The sequence below is a fragment of the Pan troglodytes genome, chromosome X (assembly GCF_028858775.2).
Source record: "Pan troglodytes isolate AG18354 chromosome X, NHGRI_mPanTro3-v2.0_pri, whole genome shotgun sequence".
NCBI lineage: Eukaryota > Metazoa > Chordata > Mammalia > Primates > Hominidae > Pan > Pan troglodytes.
Window position 1 is genome coordinate 105,186,282 of NC_072421.2, and position 18,892 is coordinate 105,205,173.

The window sequence follows — 18,892 nt, forward strand, 5'->3', positions numbered from 1 at the left end:
TCTGTGGTGACTTTATAGAGCTGCCCTATCAACCCTGGACTGTGTACCTTCAGACTTCTCTGATGGGAGAGATGAATAAACTATCTTTTTAAAGCAACTGTTATTATTTTTTCTGTTATTACAGCCAGGGCTAATCCTAACTCATACTATACCACCCCCACCCCGAGAATGAGACTATGGCTTGACAAACAGATCCAGGTAATGGTCTAGGGTTTTATGGGTTAAAATATGGATATGGGGAAAAGTAAGCATTTGGAATGTCTTACGTATGGAGGGGGGGATCCCTAGTCAAGAGGCACAGGAATACTAGTAGACTGTAGGCAATTTCCCTTCATAGTACAATTTCCCTTCATAGTAAGCCCCATGAAGACCAGTACATGTCTCTCAGATTTACCACAGTATCCCCAGTGCTTAGCCTGGTGCCTGGCACATAGGATAGGTTAAATTAAAAATTATTAACAGAGGCTGAGTGTGGTGGCTCACACCTGTAATCCCAGCACTTTGGGAGGCCGAGGCGGGCAGATCACTTGAGGTCAGGAGTTTGAGACCAGTCTGGCCAACATGGTGAAACCCTGTCTCTACTAAAAATAGAAAAATTAGCCCAGCATGGTGGTGCACACCTGTAATCCCAGCTACTCGGGAGGCTGAGACACGAGAATCACTTGAACCCAGGAGGCCGAGGTTGCAGTGAGCCAAGACCGCACCACTGCACTCCAGCCTGGGTGACAGAATGAGACTCTGTCTAATTGACAGAATAAACAGTTCAATGTTTTCATAATGGAAATAATCAACAGGCCACCAGTTTACTTAGGTGATATGAAAGAATTTGGGAAAGCTTTCCCACCCCACTGTCCCTACCCAAAAATGTCTTCCCCAATCCATGACTACTATAGCATGTGAACCTCCCAGAAATTTTTCTTTTTCTTCCTTCTTTCCCTCCTTCCTTCCTTCCTTCCTTCTTCCTTCCTTCTTTCGTGTTTTTTTTTTTTTTTTTTTTTTGAGACGGAGTCTTGCTCTATCACCCAGGCTGGAGTGCAGTGGCACGATCTTGGCTCACTGCAACCTCCACCTTCCAGGATCAAGCAATTCTCCTGCCTCAGCCTCCCAATTAGCTGGGATTACAGGCGCGTGCCACCACGCCAGGCTAATTTTTTGTATTTTTAATAGAGACAGGGTTTCGCCATGTTAGTCAGGACGGTCTCGATCTCCTGACCTCGTGATTCACCTGCCTTGGCCTCCTAAAGTGCTGGGATCACATGCATGAGCCACCGCACCCGGCCTATTTCTTTCTTTCTTTCTTTCTTTTTTTTTTTTTTTGAGATGAAGTCTCACTCTGTCGCCCAAGCTGGAGTACAGTGGCACGATCTCAGCTCACTGCAAGCTCCACCTCCTGGGTTCAAGCGATTCTTCTGCTCCAGCCTCCTGAGTAGCTGAGATTACAGGCGCCTGCCACCACGCCCGGCTAATTTTTGTATTTTTAGTAGAGATTGGGTTTCACCATCTTGGCCAGGCTGGTCTTGAACTCCTGATCTTGTGATCCACCTGCCTCGGCCTCCAAAAGTGCTGGGATTACAAGTGTGAGCCACTGCGCCCGGCCTTATTTATTTCTTTATTTGGAGACAGAGTCTCACTCTGTCACCCAGGCTGGAGTGCAGTGGTGGGATCTCAACTCACTGCAACCACCTCTCCCGGGTTCAAGCGATTCTCCTGTCTCAGCCTCCTGAGTAGGTGAGAATGCAGGTGTGTGCCACCACGCCCGGCTAATTTTTGTATTTTTAGTAGAGATGCAGTTTCACAATGTTGGCCAGGCTGGTCTCGAACTCCTGACCTCAGGTGATCCACCCACCTCGGCCTCCCAATATGCTAGTGTTATAAGCATGAGCCACCACGCCTGGCCCCAGAAATTTATTTTTTGATCAGCAAGTATCAGGCACTGTGTTCAGCTCTGAGGATATAGTGTTGAGCAAAATTGATATGGGTCCTGCCCACAGGGATATTCCAGAGTGGCAAGGCAGAAACAGCAAAAATTTGTGAACAAATCATTACAATCTGGGATAAATGCAACAAAACAAAGGTAATGGAGAAAACTTATTTAGACAGAGTGACAGGCAAAGATGTCTCAGAGGAAAGGAGAGCCCAAGGATTGGAACAAGCAGCCAAGCAAAGTCAGGGGAGGGTGCTGGTGGAAGGTTCTGGGCTGACGGAACCAGACACACAAAGGCTCTGAGGAGTATTTGAGGAATGAAAGCAGCTCAGTGGGCTGGAACTTGGTAAGAGCAGGGGAGTGACACGGGAAGAGGCTGGAGAGGTCAGTGGAGGCCAGATCACGCAGGCACTTGTAGGCCATGGGAAGGAGTTTGGACTTTACTAAGTACAATGATAAGCCACTGACAAGCCTAAAGCAAGGGAATGCCATGATCTGATTTTGCATTAAGAAGGAGGTCACTCTAGCTGCTATGTGGAATTGGACAGGGTCCAGTGTGGAGGCAGGGAGACCAACAAGGCTTTTGCCTTTGTGTGAAAGATGAGGGTGACTTAGATCAGGGAGTGGGAATGGGGCTAGAGAGAAGTGGAGGGATTCGAGGTGTGTTGTGGAAGTTGAGTGGACCAGACTGGGTAATGGATTGGATGTAGGAGCTAAGGGTTGGGGGAGGAATCAAGGTTTCTGGTTTCAGCAGCTATGTAGGTGGTGGTGCCAAACACCAAGGTGGGATACGATGGGGGAGGTGGGAGTCAGGACTTTGGTTTTGGTCATGCAGATATTGACCTACTTGTGACACAAACAAATGGAGCTGTCAAGGAGACAGTTGAATATTGGAGTCTGGAGCTCAGGTGAATGCTTAGGACTGGAGATAGAAATTTGGGAGTCATTAGCATGGCAAATGTTTCTTAAGACCTTGGGAGTAAATGGAACTGACCAGGGAGAGAGTACAGAGAGGACAGAGCTGAGCTCAGAGACACTCCAAATAGGGGAAGAGAAGCCTGCAAAGGTGACTGAGAAGGGGCCTTAGGATTATTTATATATTGCCCATCTCTGATAGAATGTTCTGGAGTTTGAGGTCGCTGATAAATAGCACCTATTTTCTTCTACCTGAAATCAGAATCAATCAAGATACATACACACACACACACACGCAAACCAGACAGGAAAAAAGAATATTACCTTTAGCAATCATAAGGCTATTTGGAGAAAAAGGAGTAGGGGTGCAGCCGAACAGACTTGGTAATATGCACTTCTGTCCAGTTAGAAAGACTTAGCCATACTGTCCTTGCCATAGGTGGACAAGCACACGCCTCCCCAGTAGGGGATGAGCCTGCCCCACTAAAGTTACTGCAGGGCTGTAAGAGCAGACCAGAACACAGAACACGTGTGCTCTGCAGGCCAAGAGAACCTATAAGGTCTGGAGAGAGCAGGGGCAACTCTCAGTGTGCTCTGTTCTGCCTTGCCAACTCCGCATTCTGTCTTTCATCTGCTCTCACCATTGGAAAACATGAAATAAGCTCCAGGAGCACAGAGGCGACGTATGACCTGGTCATTGTTTCACCCCTGTGCCTCACAGGGTACCTGACACACAATAGGTGCCAATGTTTGTTAAATGAATGAATGAACAGATGTGGATGTCAAGACTAGAATAATCCTCACATATCATTCAGGAATCACCTATGCCCAGGCCTCAATCCCAGACCAATTTTTATCAACATTTCTGAGGATGAGGTTCAGCATTCAGGATTTCTCCAAGCTCTCCCCAGGTGATTTCAATGTGCGGCTAAGGTGACGAACTATTATCGCAGGGCCCTGGTCCAACCCCTCATTTTACAGCAAAGTTATTTGTAGAGGGTGTAACGTCAGAGGGCTTGTCCTGGCCCTGCTGCTGACTGTGTGTGTGGGGCTGGGACTTGCCTATTTCTCTGTCTGGCCCTCATTGCTCTCAGGTGGGAAGTGAGGGGGTGGGGACAGATGATCTCTAGAGCCCTGTCCAGCTCTAATGGTGTATTACTCTCTATTCTGATCCCAGATGTGAACTTAACTCACTAGGACATCGATTGTGCCTCAAGATGCCTTTGCACGGTGGTTAGGTTACTTTTGCGCTCGAGATGACAGAGTTCTGGATTGCAGTGGACAGCAAAGTAGAGATGTTTGGAAGAGTTCAGGACCTACAGACTCAGTCTTTGGTGGTTAATTCGTCCTGTTTTTTCCTTAGGTGGTGGCAGCAAGTTGACCAGTGGAACAGCAAAGAAACAACAGAGGAGCCCAGCTGAGGAAGCTGCAGTGAGCTAGGGCTGCCCTCTTTGCTCCTGCTCCTCCTCTTCTAGCTCTCTTCTACCCACCCCCCTCCCAGTCATCTCTTTCTCTTTCCTTTCCTGCCCTCTCCATGTATCTGCATCAATCACAAGTCTTTCAAAGGCAAACCTATTATTTCTTCCTACCCATGGAATCCACCCACCTCCCTCCCATTCTAGTTTGGCACCCCAGAGCTTCTAAGTGTGTTGTCACAATGTGAGCAATCAGAAGTGGCTCCTGAAATGAAAAAGTGGGGAAGCCAGGTGCAGTGGCTCATGCCTATAATCCCAGCACTTTGGGAGACCAAGGCAGGTGGATCATCTGAGGTCAGGAGTTCAAGACCAGCTTGGCCAACATGGTGAAGCCCTGTCTCTACTAAAAATATAAAAATTAGCTGGGCGTGGTGGTGCAGGCCTGTAATCCCAGCTGTTGGGGAGGCTGAGGGAAGAGAACGGCTTGAACCTGGGAGGCAGAGGTTGCAGTGAGCTGAGATTGTGCCACTGCACTCCAGTCTGGGCGACAGAATGAGACTGTGTTACAAAGAAAGGAAGAAGGAAGGAAGGAAGGAAAGGAAGGAAGGAAGGAAGGAAGGAAGGAAGGAAGGAAGGAAGGAAGGAAAGAAGGAAGGAAGGAAGGAAGGAAGGAAAGGAAGGAGCCGGGGGTGGTGGTTCATGCCTGTAATTCCAGCACTTTGGGAGGCCAAGGCGGACGGATCAGGAGGTCAGTTCGAGACCAGCCTGACCAACATGGTGAAACCCTGTCTCTACTAAAAATACAAAAATTAGCCAGGCGTGGTGGTGCACGCCTGTAATCCTAGCTACTCAGGAGGCTGGGGCAGGAGAATCGCTTGAACCTGGGAGGCAGAGGTTGCAGTGAGCCGATCGCGCCATGCACTCCAACCTAGGTTACAGAGCAAGACTCCATCGAAAGAAGAAAGAAGAAAGGAAGGAAGGAAGGAAAGAAGGAAGGAAGGAAGGAAGGAAAAGAAGGGGAAATAAAAAGGGAAGAAATAAGGCTGTAGGTGATTCTCTTCCTCTCCAAAATTGCATGGAGTCTTGTGGGTGCTGGGCCACGTATCCATCTTTAAAAGTGGCTATTTCCTCAACCTTCTTCAAACAGGGTAACTGGATAAGAGCTAGATATGAGGATGAGTAGAATTTGGGGGCTAGAAGCAGAGCTGAGGCCTAGAACAAAGAGGTAACGTGTAGGAGTCTCACAGCCAGAGGACTCCTCCTGGCCCCAGTACCCACTAAGCACTTGACTTAGAAACGATCGTGTATAGCCACCTTGTTTTGCAGATTGGAAAACCGAGGTCTAGAGATGCCAATGACTTGTCCAAGGTCATGTAGTTTGCTAGCCAAAGACTAGGACTACAGCCCAGAACTCCTGACTGCCTTTTCCTGGAATACTTCTGCTCCCTCAGCCTTCCTCAAAGTGACTGTCAGTTTAATTTTATAAGATGGCGGGGCTTGTGGTAAGGACTCTGAAGAGAAAATGTCAAAAGAATAGACCAAATGATGGAAACAGGAGATTATCAAGCCTCAGCATTCTCTCCGACTTTCCCTAGCCCTTTTGCCACCTCCATAGCCTGCCTGTCTTCCTACTCCCTGGAACGTAAGGCTGCCCTGGGGACAGCCTCCCAGGGTTGGCTCTGGAGCTCCTGCTCGTCCTCCTCTGTAGCCACTTCTCTGGGGCATCTGTCCGCACACGTCTTCAGCTCCCATGACACACAGACATGCCCGCATCTCGAGCTCTAGCCCTCGACTTCACCTTCACATTTGTCTTTCTATAGGATATTTCCATATGTAAATATGCCTCGCTCAGCCAGAAATCAAAATTGGAATTCATCTTCCCTATGCAAAGCTACAGCCTTTTCCTACCCCCTGTTTCTTTCAGTGCTTCCATAGTCCACCAATCCTCCCGACTCAAAACTTCCATGTCACCAGAGGCTGGGGGAGAAGGAAATGGGGTTGGGGGGCAGTTAGTGTTTAATGGGTATACAGTGCCAGTTTGGGATGATGACAAAGTTCTTGAGAAGGATGGTGGTGATGGTTACACAACAATGTGACCATAATTAATGGCATTGGACTGTACATTTGTAATGGGTGAAAATGGTAAATTCTATGTTATGTCTATTTCACCACAATTAAAAAAAACAAAAACAAAAACCCAAACCCAAAACTCATGTCATCCTTGACTTGTGGCTATCTTGCTGTCTTCTCCCCAGCTTACTTCGCCACCAAGTAATTCTGATTTTTCACCTAGTGGAGATTCCTCAAACTTTCCCATACTCCAGCACCAAGAGGGATTTGTTAGAGTTATCAGTTCCCCAGTCCTACTCGGCTCTTTGGTGTAGGGGTGGAGCATGGAATCCACATTTTAAACTTCCCAACAAACCTGATGTGGGTGGACTGCAGACTGCACTTGGAGAAATAAATACTGCCTCTCAGTGTCTTTTGGCTTTGTCCCTTCCTCTTCCTTCTACTACCCCTATCCCTGCCCCAGCTGGCCCTCATCACCTCACACCTGGATTACAGCAACAGCTGGCCCATCACTAGCCTTTCCCTATTCCAGCCTCTCCAGCTGCCAGGACCCATCTTCTACAAATATCTTTTGCATCACATCACTTCCCTGCTCAGAAGCCTACCATGGCTCCCTGAGACCTCTTAGATTCTATCTAAAGTCACTTGGCTGGGAGCCAGCCAAGTGAGCCTCCCACCCTCCCGCTTACCTTCTTCTCTGTTCACTGCCACCCCTCCCGTGCTCATTAGTCATTTATTTTCCTTGTGTTAGTCCCTCTGCTAGTTTGGGGTGGTCTTTCTTCTATTTCCCCCTTCCCACCATGAGCCCTGGAACACTTCTGGTTACGTTGGAGGAATTATGAAAACTGTTCAGATTCTCTATCCTGCTTCTCAGTGCATTAATCTTGCCTCCCCCCAATGTGGGCTTTGCCATTCACCAGCTGTATGACTTTGGGCAAGTTGCTTAACCTCTCTGTGCCGTAGTGTTTTCATGTTCTCATGTGTAGAATGGTGATCTCAATAGGGCATACCTCATATGTCTGTGGACAGGATTAAGAGTCAACAGATGTAAAAAGTCTTATGACGGTTTCTAGCATAAAGTAAGTGCCATGTAAGTGTTAGCTATTATTAGTAATTAGTATGATCACCTCCTCTTTCAGCCAGCTCATCTCTGGAAACCATGTCTGCTTGGAATACCTAACTGATCGAGTTCTCTGTTAAACCTTGCCTGATCTTGTGGAGGCGGTTAAGTATTAAGTGTTTGGGTTTCAACAAGCTCCTGTACATGAGATAACCTGAGGAACTGGGCTGTCTACAAAGCTGTAATTATGTCCATTAATTTCTAACCAACTAGGAGGAGAGGTGCTGAGAGTTGAAAGCAAGATTTTCCAGCATAAATAGGATTGATGATGTGGATGATGTGAGGGCAACTTTGCAATAATTTTATCATTTTTTTTTTTGAGACGGAGTTTCGCTCTTGTTGCCCAGGTTGGAGTGCAATGGCGTGATCTTGACTCACTGCAACCTCCGCCTCCTGGGTTCAAGCAATTCTCCTGCCTCAGCCTCCTGAGTAGCTGGGATTACAGGCATGCGCCACCACACTCAGCTAATTTTGTATTTTTAGTAGAGATGGGGTTTCACCATGTTGGCCAGGCTGGTCTCGAACTCCTGACCTCAGGTGATCTGCCCGCCTTGGCCTCCCAAAGTGCTGGGATTGCAGGCGTGAGCCACCGCACCCAGCCAACTTCACAATACCTTAAGGGACAGTGGATCATGCACCTTTTTTCCTATGGTCTTTCTGGAGTCCTTCTGCTGATACTCCAGGTCCCAGAGGCCCTGCCCCTGGCTTCCTTGTCTGAGCCCTCCTGGAACACCCTCCTCTGTGGCCATCCCCAGCTTGAAAGCCTCACACTTTGTGTCCCAAGCAGTCCTTGTCTGGAAATAACCCATCACCCACATTTCTGTTCTAGTCTACTTTTTCTTTAAATTGACAGACACAACTAAAATTGTATGCATTTGTGATGTTTTGAAATATATACACATTGTGGAATGGCTCAATCTAGCTAATTAATATATGCATTGTTGTTTTAGCTTTCAAATCCATGTCTTTGATTTTGTAGTGAATATAATTAATTCCTTTAAGGCCCACTGAATTCACAGTTAGTGTTTGTAATTATGTGTCCCGCCGCCCCCCCCGGCCCCGCCCACCTGAGTCTCTCTTTCTCTCTCAATGAATACCAAAAGTTCAAGTACTATAGAGTTGGGGGAGGTTTGAGAATATTTTCGACATAAAAAAAGGGCCCTTATTGTCACTAAGGTTGGGAACCACTGCCCCATGGGACATGTGGGAGCCATGGGAGTAGCACTAAGTTCTCTGGCTCTCAGTTTTCTCGTCTGTCAAATGGAGGTAAATCATAACTGCCTCTTTTTCTAAGGGCAGGAAACAGAATGTTTTGTACTCAGAAGCGGGGCCAGGGAGCAGTGCTCTTGTGATCCTTGCTGCTATGCTGGGAAGCCTCCATGAGGATGAGATGAGAGAATAGATGGGAGGGCACATACAGAGGTGGCAAAAGCAGGCAGGGGATGCTTACTGCTTCAAGCCTCATTATTATTTTCCTCGTTCTGGGTCCAGCTGGACCAGCTGAGCCCAGAAGCCTAAAACCCATGGAAGTCTTTCCAGGAGCAACGTGTTCTTTTGCCTTTCTCCACCCTTAGTTGCTTTTCTGTGGAGAAACAACAACAGAAAGCTGCTCCTGTATGTGACTAAGAAACATCTACAAACTTCCTCTTATCTAGCCTAGTAACTGCTGTGGCCTCAGAAGTTGCAGTGTTTGTCTCTGTTTAGTCAGCGTTGCCTAGGAAACAAAGTTGTTCTCTCTTTACCACTATGTGACTGTGGGGCCAGTTTTTTCCCCTTTCTTGTAGGGAAAGGCTTGATGACCAGAGAGGTTTGGGGCGTTGTTGGGCTATTTTCTAGGTTTCCTTTTTTCATCTGCTTTTTCTCATTCAGCTGCAAGTCTGGCATGGGAAGTCTACAGAAGATGAACCAAATAGCCACAAAATCTCTGAGCTAATTTTGAAAGGTGGGGGATTTGGGAGTAAGTGGGGATTGGGAGAGCTGGTCAGGGTGAGGAATGGCTGCCAGGGGGCTTTGAATGCACTCGTTTGAAGTTTGTATCTGTACGAGCAGCTGTGGAATCTGCATGCCATGAACCAGTTGGCAGGTATAGACAATGAACCTGGCATTATGAATAGCAAGGTTGGGAGCAGGTGGGGAAATTGGGATTTGAGAGGCCAGCAAGCAGGAGTTTGCAATGTTCTGAAGGGTTTTGGTGATTAGAAAAGAACAGGTCAGCTGGGTGCAGTGGCTCATGCCTATAATCCCTGCACTCTGGAGGGCCAAGGCAGGCAGGTTGCTTGAGTCCAGGAGCTCGAGACCAGCCTGGGCAACATGGCGAAACCTCCATCTCTACTAAAAATACAAAAAAATATATATATTCAGGAGTGGTGGTGCACACCTGTAGCCCCAGCTACTCAGGAGGCTGAGGTGAGGATCATCTGAGCCCAGGGAGTTGAGACTGCAGTGAGCTTTGATGGCCCCACTGCATTCCAGCCTGGGCAACAAGAGTGAGACCCTGTCTCAAAAAAAAAAAAAAAAAAAAAAACCCAAAATGTCAACATGTATGACCTTTACAGAGGAAGAAGCATGTCATTTTGATTACATTTAGGCAGTGGTTGATGTAAGGGGCGGGGGGCAAGATATCTTGGTCACCTTGAGGTTTGTGGCTCAGGAAAATCAAGGAGTTCTGTTTCCCCAATTTCAAGTGGGAAAAGGATAGGTATATATGCTACCAGAAGCTGAGATGGAATGGAGTCACTTGAAGAGAGGTGATAGTTTCCCTTGGGAACACAGTGGGCTTAGAACACAGCTCAGGGTCCAGAGGAAGTTCAGGTTAGGGCGTGGTAAAGGAGACACTAAGCACTCATCAACAACCAATCAGAGAAATGCTAGGTCTCTGGATGCTGGGGACATGGATCTGGGAAAGGGTGATGGGTGATAATGAACCCCAAAGAGAGGTGGAGGAAGGAATCTGGAGCCAGGAGCCTTAGACTTGGCCCTACCCACGTGGTTGGTGGGTTTGGTGAGAGAACTTTCAGCAGTGTCCCTAAGAACTTTCAGCAGGGACTGAGGATATCTTTCCTTGGCTGGAAGTAGGGGGAAGAGCAAAGGAAAGGGGGGTGGTTTTGCTACCTCATACATTCTCCCTCCTTCTCTTACTAGAGCCTTCTTAGCTCCTTTGCCAAGTCAAGTGTCACATGTGGATTGGTATTAAGGAGAATGCATTAAGTGACCCCAGTGATGTTTTCAGAAGACAGAAGAGGCCCACGCCTGTTGATTTGGTTCCGCTCTTCTCGCTCCCTCCTATGTATACCCTGCCTGTTTCTTTTGGGCCTTCCTCGGGGTATCTTTCCTCCCAAATCACCCCCTCAAGCTACGGTTGTGTGTTATGAGTCGCCTTGCCACTCACTCCGAAGCTCTCATATGAAAGCGGAGCAGGAGAGGGAGGAAGGATCTGGGCTTGAGTCCTAATTCCCGTAATAGCCATGTGACTTTGGGCAAGTCACTTAAACTCACTGAGTCTCAGTTTCTTTATCCAGACAGTGAGGGCAAACAGCATGTCCTTCATATGAGTATTGTGCAGATGACACAAGATCACGGCTGCAGCATAGGCCTGGCACTGACAGGGTGCTCAAAGGATATTCAGGGGGTCAGCAAAACAGCCCCTACTGGGTGAGGGGCCTCTCCCACCCAGTCCATTTATACTCAGTCAGACACCAAGTTTATTTTTAGAAAAACAGAGCAAAGTTTATTGAAATTTCAAGCTACATTTGGAAAATCAAAATCCAAATCCTGGAACCATACATCAGGATAAGGTGTCAAAAAGTGGAAAGTGTTCACTCTCACAAAACCCGCTACAGACAAGCTTTCTGGGCACACCTCCCAGGCTCCATTGGATCAAAGCCATCCCCTTGTTCATCCCTCATCCACAGTAGGACACCATCCTTCTGTTCACTTGAAAGTTTTCCACAATAATTACAAAACAAAACAAAAAACGTTTTCAAATGACACTGTGAAGCCCAAACTGATCTTCTCTCAACCCCATTCTATGTAGTCAGCACCAGTGAATGGTGGGTTTGGCATTCAAAACAGGACTTCACGTTTCAGTGGACAGCTGGGGAAAGGGTTGCAGCAGCAAGGCATCCGTGGCCGCATTCAGAGGCTGGCCCCCCTCCTTGCCTTTACTCTCGAGTCTTACTTAACCTAAAGGACAAACTGGGTCAACTTGGTAAATGAACACAGTCAAAGACTTAGCCATAAGAGGTAAAGGACCAGTCAATACTCCCAAGGCTGGTTCGGCCCTTCAACATGTAGGTGGATGTGTATATGTATACATCGCTACACTAAGATACAGATCTAGCCCTATGGGTATATATACACATTTATGGCTATATAGAAAAACTATGCCAATACTAACCAAACAGAACTTTGTAAGCGGTCATCCCAAAGCTGTAATCCCACACTGGGCTGTGCACAAAGCCATGCATTATACCATATTAACCAACAGAAGGCTGACTTGGCTCAATCTCTCCCATCTGTGTCCCCTGCCTTCACGAAACAGGGGAGAAGAGAGAGGTTGCCTCTGCTTAAAACACAAGTGGCTTCTTCATAGGAACAGTCGTTGTCAGGTGAAGCTGTTGAAGATGTCCATGGAGATGAGAAACAGACCCCTTAAACTTTCTGGAGCAAACTGGTGTCACACCTCAAACTACCCTTCTCCTTTGCCAGTTGCAGCTAAGTTGCCCAGGCCCTGGGAGCCCCCAGGGCGCAGTAGCATTAGAGGCTCACTGGCTTGGTGTTACTAGGCCCCATGCAACTCAGCCTCCAGAGACCTGCTCTTGTCAGGGGTCTGTCGCTGGAGTGGACCCAGGTGGCCATGTCCTTAGGACATCTCTTGGCACCAGCTGTGCTAGGTGTAAAGTTCTCCTCGTGAGATGATGCTTGGGGAGCCAAAAACAAACTGGAAAGAACTAGGTAAAACAAGTTTAGTGGCTCTGCCCACCCTGAGGACAGAGCCACTTACACCGCAGAACCACCAGGGGCCTCGGGCACTTGTGGGGATTCGGGAGCTGGCTCTTCAGGGCTCAGACAGGACTGGAACTTCTCCAGCTGCTCTGGGCTTGCCAGGGTCTTCAACAGGGTGTTCTCACGCTCTAGCTGGGAGTTCTTCTCCACCAGCTCTCGGATCTGCTCCTTCAGGATCTCCACCTCCTCTCTCACAGCATACATCAGATGATTCTTCACCAGATCCTGCCAATGAGGGAATCATAACAAAGCCATTCCTTAGCCATCGTGGCCCCTCTGCAGCACCTTTGCTCTGTCGTTGGTGTGCCTGTGCTGTCCTTAATGCCAGGGCCCTCCAGCCTTCCCTCAGTGAACTGGTCTGGCAAGTCCAATTCCTCGTTCACCTTTCTCTGAAGCACTTAAACCCTCATTCAGGAGAGCTACATGATTTGGCTTATGCTGGAGTTGAGAGCCCAGCTTTGAACTAGATAGGTTCTCCCCTGCAAGTTTCCAATGACTTTCAAAGCTGGCTGCTGAGGGGCCTTTGGGGTGACACTTCTGCTGTTTGCCAGTGGTTTGCTATGTCCCCCTTTTTACATAAGCCCCTACTGCTGCCGATCCAGATCTGGGGGAAGGGTAGACCTGCAATGCATCCCATACTGTTTGTCTGCTGTACAAATCTTAACCAAGAGAATAAAATTGGCTATTTTGGAGTCTCCTCCCCTCCATATGACCCAGCACATTGAATTGCAGCTGTCCTGCAGCCGGCCAGTTAGCACACAGGACATTGGCCTTGGGGAAAGGTACAGAACTGCCACATCCTCTCTGAATTTGATGACTGCACTGGGGGCAGGGAAGGTGTCCTTAAGCTCCAGGGCACAATTAAGTGGCTCCCAACCGCTGAAGCCCTAACCCTCTGCAGCCATTGTGGCTGCTCCTTGGAGTATGACCTCTACCTGGTAAGGAGAGGGACAGGGGTGGGGTGCTTCGCTTCCTGTTTCCACCCAACTCCTGACCCCAGTCCAGGCTCTGCAGAGGCACTGCAGTGCTGTTGCATCCAATGAGCTCAGCCCCTTGCCAGCTGCACGATGCACACAAATGCAAGAGTCTGAGCTCCCTGACCAACAACAGGCCCAGGAGAGAGTCAGAGCCTGCGGCAAAGACCTGAGATGGAGGAGGGAGGAAGAAAGGAGGGAGCCCAGGAAGGGAAGACTGGAAATGCCCTAAAAGGAGCCACTCTAATCAGACTCCACCTCCAGTGGGGATAGGAGGCAGGCTGTCGGCTTCCTCAGGGTTTTGGCTAAGGGCTTTTTCACCCATTCCCTCAATCCTGCCCAGAGTTACATAAGCAGCAGCTAAGTCAGGGGATGAGAATGACGCAGTGATGCCACTCACCATGGCCTGTTCGATCTTGTTGTCTATGGCCACCACGCTGGCTCCGGAGGCACTGCCAAGACAAAAAGCAAAGCGACCCATTACCCACTCGGTTCTACTCTTGAGTACATGGCAGTTGTGGCCAAAGTCCTCCATCTGCCTCGGCTCTTCCTCTCTCTCTCCTTCTCGCCTCCCTGGCCCAGAGTTCCAGACAGTTCGTCCCCAGATCCTTCCTTGGCCCCTGCAGGAAGCTGCATCTCCTCATCCAGGCCGGCTCAGCGCTGCTGCCGCCGCCCCGAGTTCCAACCGATCGGAGCTGCTTGCGAGTCCTGGGGCGCGCAGGCCACCGTGGCCTGCTCGGGCAATATGCAAACAATGGGGTTGTGCGACCCGGGGAGTCCCCCACAGCCGGCCTACAAGGTCCCAGGCAAACCTACCCGGCTCTGAAGCTAGCTAGGAATTCCTTCTCGGCTGGTAAGCTTCCGGCCTTCTCCCAAGCGGCGCACGGCCCTCGGCCAGCCCCCTGCCCAGCCCTGTCTGGCCCTGCCCGCCGCCCCTCTGCCTCCGGCTGCCTCTGCGGCTGCAGCAGCTGGTTTTCACGGCGCAGCGGCCGCAGGGACGCTTCGACGACGGATCCCAGAGCGGCGGTGACCTCCCCCCCCTTCCTGCGTCCCCTCCCCCCCGCCCCTTCCCAGGATGCTGCACCGCGGGGAACAGGGACCGGCGGCACACAGCTCGCTCAGAGACCGGGCTCCTAGCCCAGCTCCGGCCGGCGCCCCGGCTCGGGAGGCGCCGGAGCTGGGGCCAGCGGTTACCTGTTGTCCAGCTTAACGGAAACCACATCCCCTCCAAGCAGAGAAGAGAAGAAGGAGATGGAGAAATTGTGCAGCTGGTAGACCGCCACCTCCATGGGAGTCTGATACATTTCGGTGTTCATGGCTCGGGCTGCTAGGAAGCTCTGGCCGGGTTTCGTGCGGGGCTGGGCGGCTGGGCGGCTGGGCGGCTGCTGGCAGGCTGCGCTGGGCTAGGCTCTGCGCTGGAGTCCGGCCCTGAGGCTAGGAGCGGGGCGAAGGCTGCAGAACGAACCCAAAGCCAAGCAGGCGCTCCAGCTGGAGTTGAAGGGAAGTGACTCGAGGGGTGTCACCTCGTATGTCACAAACTCCACGGCCGCCAGTCCAACCCAGACTCGGAGATATTTTGGCTCCTGCTTCTTTATATAGGAGGAGCCGGCTGCGTCACATGGCGTCAGGGGCCATGCAAATGAGTCCTGTACCGGGCTTTGTGGCCCAGTTAAACCACATCCCCTCCCTGAACCTTAGGCTGGGACTGTAAACAGTTCAGCGCTTTCTTGTACCAACTGGCATCTCCAAAGAAGGCTCTGGAGATCGATAAAAACCAAACTGGAGCTGATTTCTAGAGAAATAAGAAATACAAATGCCCTAACAAGAGGCAGAGGGCATTCAGTAGAGAACAGCGCTAGTTTGAAAAGCTCTTCTTCAGGTGGCAGCCAGCATGCCCCCATGGCTTTGCATGCTCTCCTATGTCATACTCCCTGGACACGCACCCTCACCATCACGGCCTCACCCTCTTCCCAGTCACTGCCCTCTCAGTCTCTCCCCTGCACACATACTTTGTCACCTGCACATTCACTCTCTAATCAACCCAGCTTTCCCCTCACCAGCCAGCTGGCCTGCCGACCTGCCCTGAACCCCAGCACTCATCCACTTGCCCCTTCCTCTGAATGTTCAGGTGTGGGAGTACTTGTCTGTGGACCGGCACATGTACAGATCTGTGACATGCATGTAATGCATGCACAGGTCCATGCTAATCTACAGATGCATATGTATGGAGGAGAGGGTGTCCAGGAGCTGAGGTGAGTGGGTGAACATGTATGGGAGAGCAGCTAGGTGGGTGACAGAGGAGGTGAGGAGGAGACAGGGTATTGGAGTGAGCACTGGAGTGACCACAAGATGCCAGCCCTTTTCTCTTTAGTCTCCACATTCTACTCTTTGAAGAAAATACATTCAACATTATCCAGGATCCCGTGTCTCTATTTTTTAAAAACACAACTTTGTTACTTTTCTTTAAAACAGCGAATGACAATAACACTCCAAACCAAAGGTATGCATTTATATAAACGATCCCAGGAAAACACCTGCCCTGTGATGGGCCCAGCCATGCACAGCATTAGAGGTACTTCAGGAAAAACAGACGCCAAACCATAAACAAGATGAGGTGATTGTTCCATAATAAAAGTTACACGTTTCCATTAAAATATATCTTCTTTATATTCAGCCTCAAGCTGAGGGAAAAAAAATAAAGGCACCAGAGACTTGAGGTCCTTTTCTTCTGCTCCTTCCTAAGTGAGGCCACCTGGTGGACAAAAGCAGAATTTCCACCAGAAGGAGCAAGAGGGGCAGGGACAGGTGATGCAACCGGGAATATTATTTACACCAACTCAGGACCAAAGGAGAACATTGGGTTCCACCACATATACAACAGTTTGGATGAAGTTAAGGCCAGTACCCATGAATCAGTGCTCCACAGGCTGTGGTCCAAAGAAAGATCCTAACGCAATCATGCTATTGGAAAAGTACTGGGGCCTCTTATCAGCAAAGAAGGTAATTATTGTTTGCTTCAGGACATTTATCTTAACCAGGTGCCTGGCACTAACACCCTGGCCAAGGCCGCAGCCAAATGCAGTCTGAAGGCCTTGATTTCCTCCCGGCTTCCAGGGCAGTTATGCCACTGAACAGCCAACATTTTGGCTATGGTGTGGTGCTCTATTGGTGGATTCCAGTGTTGATAATATGTGTACAAGAGCCATTATATTGCAAAGTGCTGACCAATAGAACTAAGTAAACCTGCTGCACTAGCCCGGGATGGTGTTTTTCTTCATCTCACTTTAGGTGGGAGACAATAATGATCTCAGGACATTCTGTTAACTTTAAGACACAACCTCTCTGAACACGGTGTTTGCACTAAGACATGTGTAGTAGACAGAACAAAGTGCAGGCTATACTTATGGGTCATCAAGAATATTCACTAAAAAAAAAACCTCTTAAATCAGGAGCTTAACTGGTATCGGAATTCCCTGATATATTAATATTAATTTTCCCTCTGCACCACATAGAGTTTTCTTGGTTCAGAAAGTCTCTGAGCTGACCTTTCATTGGCTTGTTAATTTTTCCTCAACTATTGCTTTCCCCTCCCCCGAAGATTCCAAGGAAGATGATGAGAAGAAAAGGGGACAGAGAAATAAGCTGGGCTGGCAGGGGAAAAACACCACCAGGAAAACAGGGCACAGGACAGAAGTAAAAACAGCTCCTTCAAGAGGGACTCCCTTATGTGGAGACAGAGGCAGAGAAATCCAGGTGGCATGGGAAGGGAAGGCAAAAGGGTTAAGGTTCCCAGCAAAGCTGCATTTGAATTGATCATTAATTTGTCTACGGCCATACCACCCTGAACACACCTGATCTCGTCTGAGTTGTTCATTAGTTATACTTCAATTATAAAAGCAAATTGAGTCTGAGACTAACTGACAATAATAGTTACTATTAATAGAGCATCAGCTATGGGCAGACACTGTGCTGGCTGCACCACCAACCCCAAGGTTTAGGCACTGTCACTATCATTTTACAGATAAAGAAACCAAGGGTCTGAGAGGCTACCTTGCCCAAGGCGGCAAAGGTAATAAATTACAGAGCTAGAACTGCGGCCCAGGGTCTTCCTGACCCAGAGATCAAATTTGTTCCTACTGCACTGATCAGTGGGGCAGGGAATAGGTTTGTTGAATGGTTACAGGCTTGAATGAGTGAGTTGAGGAAGTTGGTAGGGGGTTTGGAGGTGCCAGAGAGTGGTAAGGAAGAAGAAAGGGTGAGAAGCAGCAGCCCTACTACTAGAGAGGTCCAGAGACTACCTTTGAGTTCTGCGAGCCTTGGCTTTTCTGACACGTGAGGCAGAGGAGAGCTGCAATGGGTGACTGGAACAATATCCAACTGTCCAAATGAGCTTTATGAGACGGCCATGCTCAACCACATCATTCCAAAAGGCAGCCAAGCAATCCTCAAAGAAAGCTATCTGTTTGGGAAATAGGAGACATTAATCTAACAGGGTGGCTTCCAGAATGGAACGTGTAGGAGAGTGTACAATATTCCAAATCAAGTATGGAGTCTTGGCAGCACAATCACAATGCAGTCAAACTTTGAGTTCCTGGAGCCCCACTCACCAGCAACTCTTAATTAACTCCTTTTTCCCCCCATTCCAGCTTTTAGGAAAATGAGGTCAATAAGAAAACAAGTTCGTATCAAAGATTTAGTTAAAAAAAAAAAAAGACTTGGAAAGGAGGTCCCAGGTTCAGCCCAGACTCAGACAAGCTCTCATCCTCTCTACATCTCTGGTTCTGCTGAGTGAGATGTGATCACCCTGAGACCTTATGATCCTCCATTAGGAAAGAATGAATGGATCCCAGGGTCCACTGGCTCCCTAAGGGAAGAATATGGACTTAAATGTCTCTGTAGAAAGATTTTCTGGCCAGGCACAGCGGCTCACGCCTGTAATCTCAGCACTTCAGGAGGCTGCGGTGGGCAGATCACCTGAGGTCAGGAGTTCGAGACCAGCCTGGCCAACATGGTGAAACCCTGTTTCTATTAAAAATACAAAAAATTAGCCGGGCATGGTGGCGCACGCCTGTAATCCCAGCTACTCGGGAGGCTGAGGCAGAAGAATCACTTGAACCCGCGAGGCGGAGGTTGCAGTGAGCCGAGATCGTGGCATTGCACTCCAGCTTGGGCAACAAGAGCGAAACTCTGTCTAAAGAAAAAAAAGAAAAGAAAAGAAAAAAGATTTTCCAACAACAAGGGCAGGGGAGATAAGGGTGGGTAGGAAGGGTGGGGGTGGGGGAAGGAGGAGGAACCCAAAGAGTTTTCTGCTTAACCCTCAGCACACCAGAAAATTTCTCCACCCAGAATAGCTATGCCAAACCTTGCAGTGAGTGGAAGTTTGTGCTGTACCTATCCATGATCTGATACAATATTGAGACTCTCAGGGTCCTTGTGTCCCGTGGAAGTGGGCCCCAAACAGGAAACAGTG

At 49.0% G+C, this 18,892-nt stretch overlaps 1 protein-coding gene across 6 annotated transcripts in view; it reads right to left on the bottom strand.

The window, feature by feature from the left end:
- Nucleotides 1–11,144: 11,144 nt before the first annotated feature.
- Nucleotides 11,145–18,892, bottom strand: part of TSC22D3 (TSC22 domain family member 3) — a 64,157-nt gene continuing 56,409 nt past the window's right edge. For 4 of the 6 annotated variants that reach the window (XM_009439474.3, XM_009439471.2, XM_009439473.3 and 1 more), the window contains exons 3-4: nucleotides 13,823–13,874; nucleotides 11,145–12,673 (exon numbers count right to left, since the gene is read on the bottom strand). In XM_009439474.3, the coding sequence (XP_009437749.1) occupies nucleotides 12,443–12,673; nucleotides 13,823–13,874 (283 nt within the window). In that variant the 3' untranslated portion in view covers nucleotides 11,145–12,442. Of the gene's footprint in view, nucleotides 12,674–13,822; nucleotides 13,875–14,238; nucleotides 14,434–14,616; nucleotides 15,782–18,892 lie in introns of those variants that run through there. The other 2 variants (XM_003317611.4, XM_009439475.3) reach the window with 2 other exon arrangements.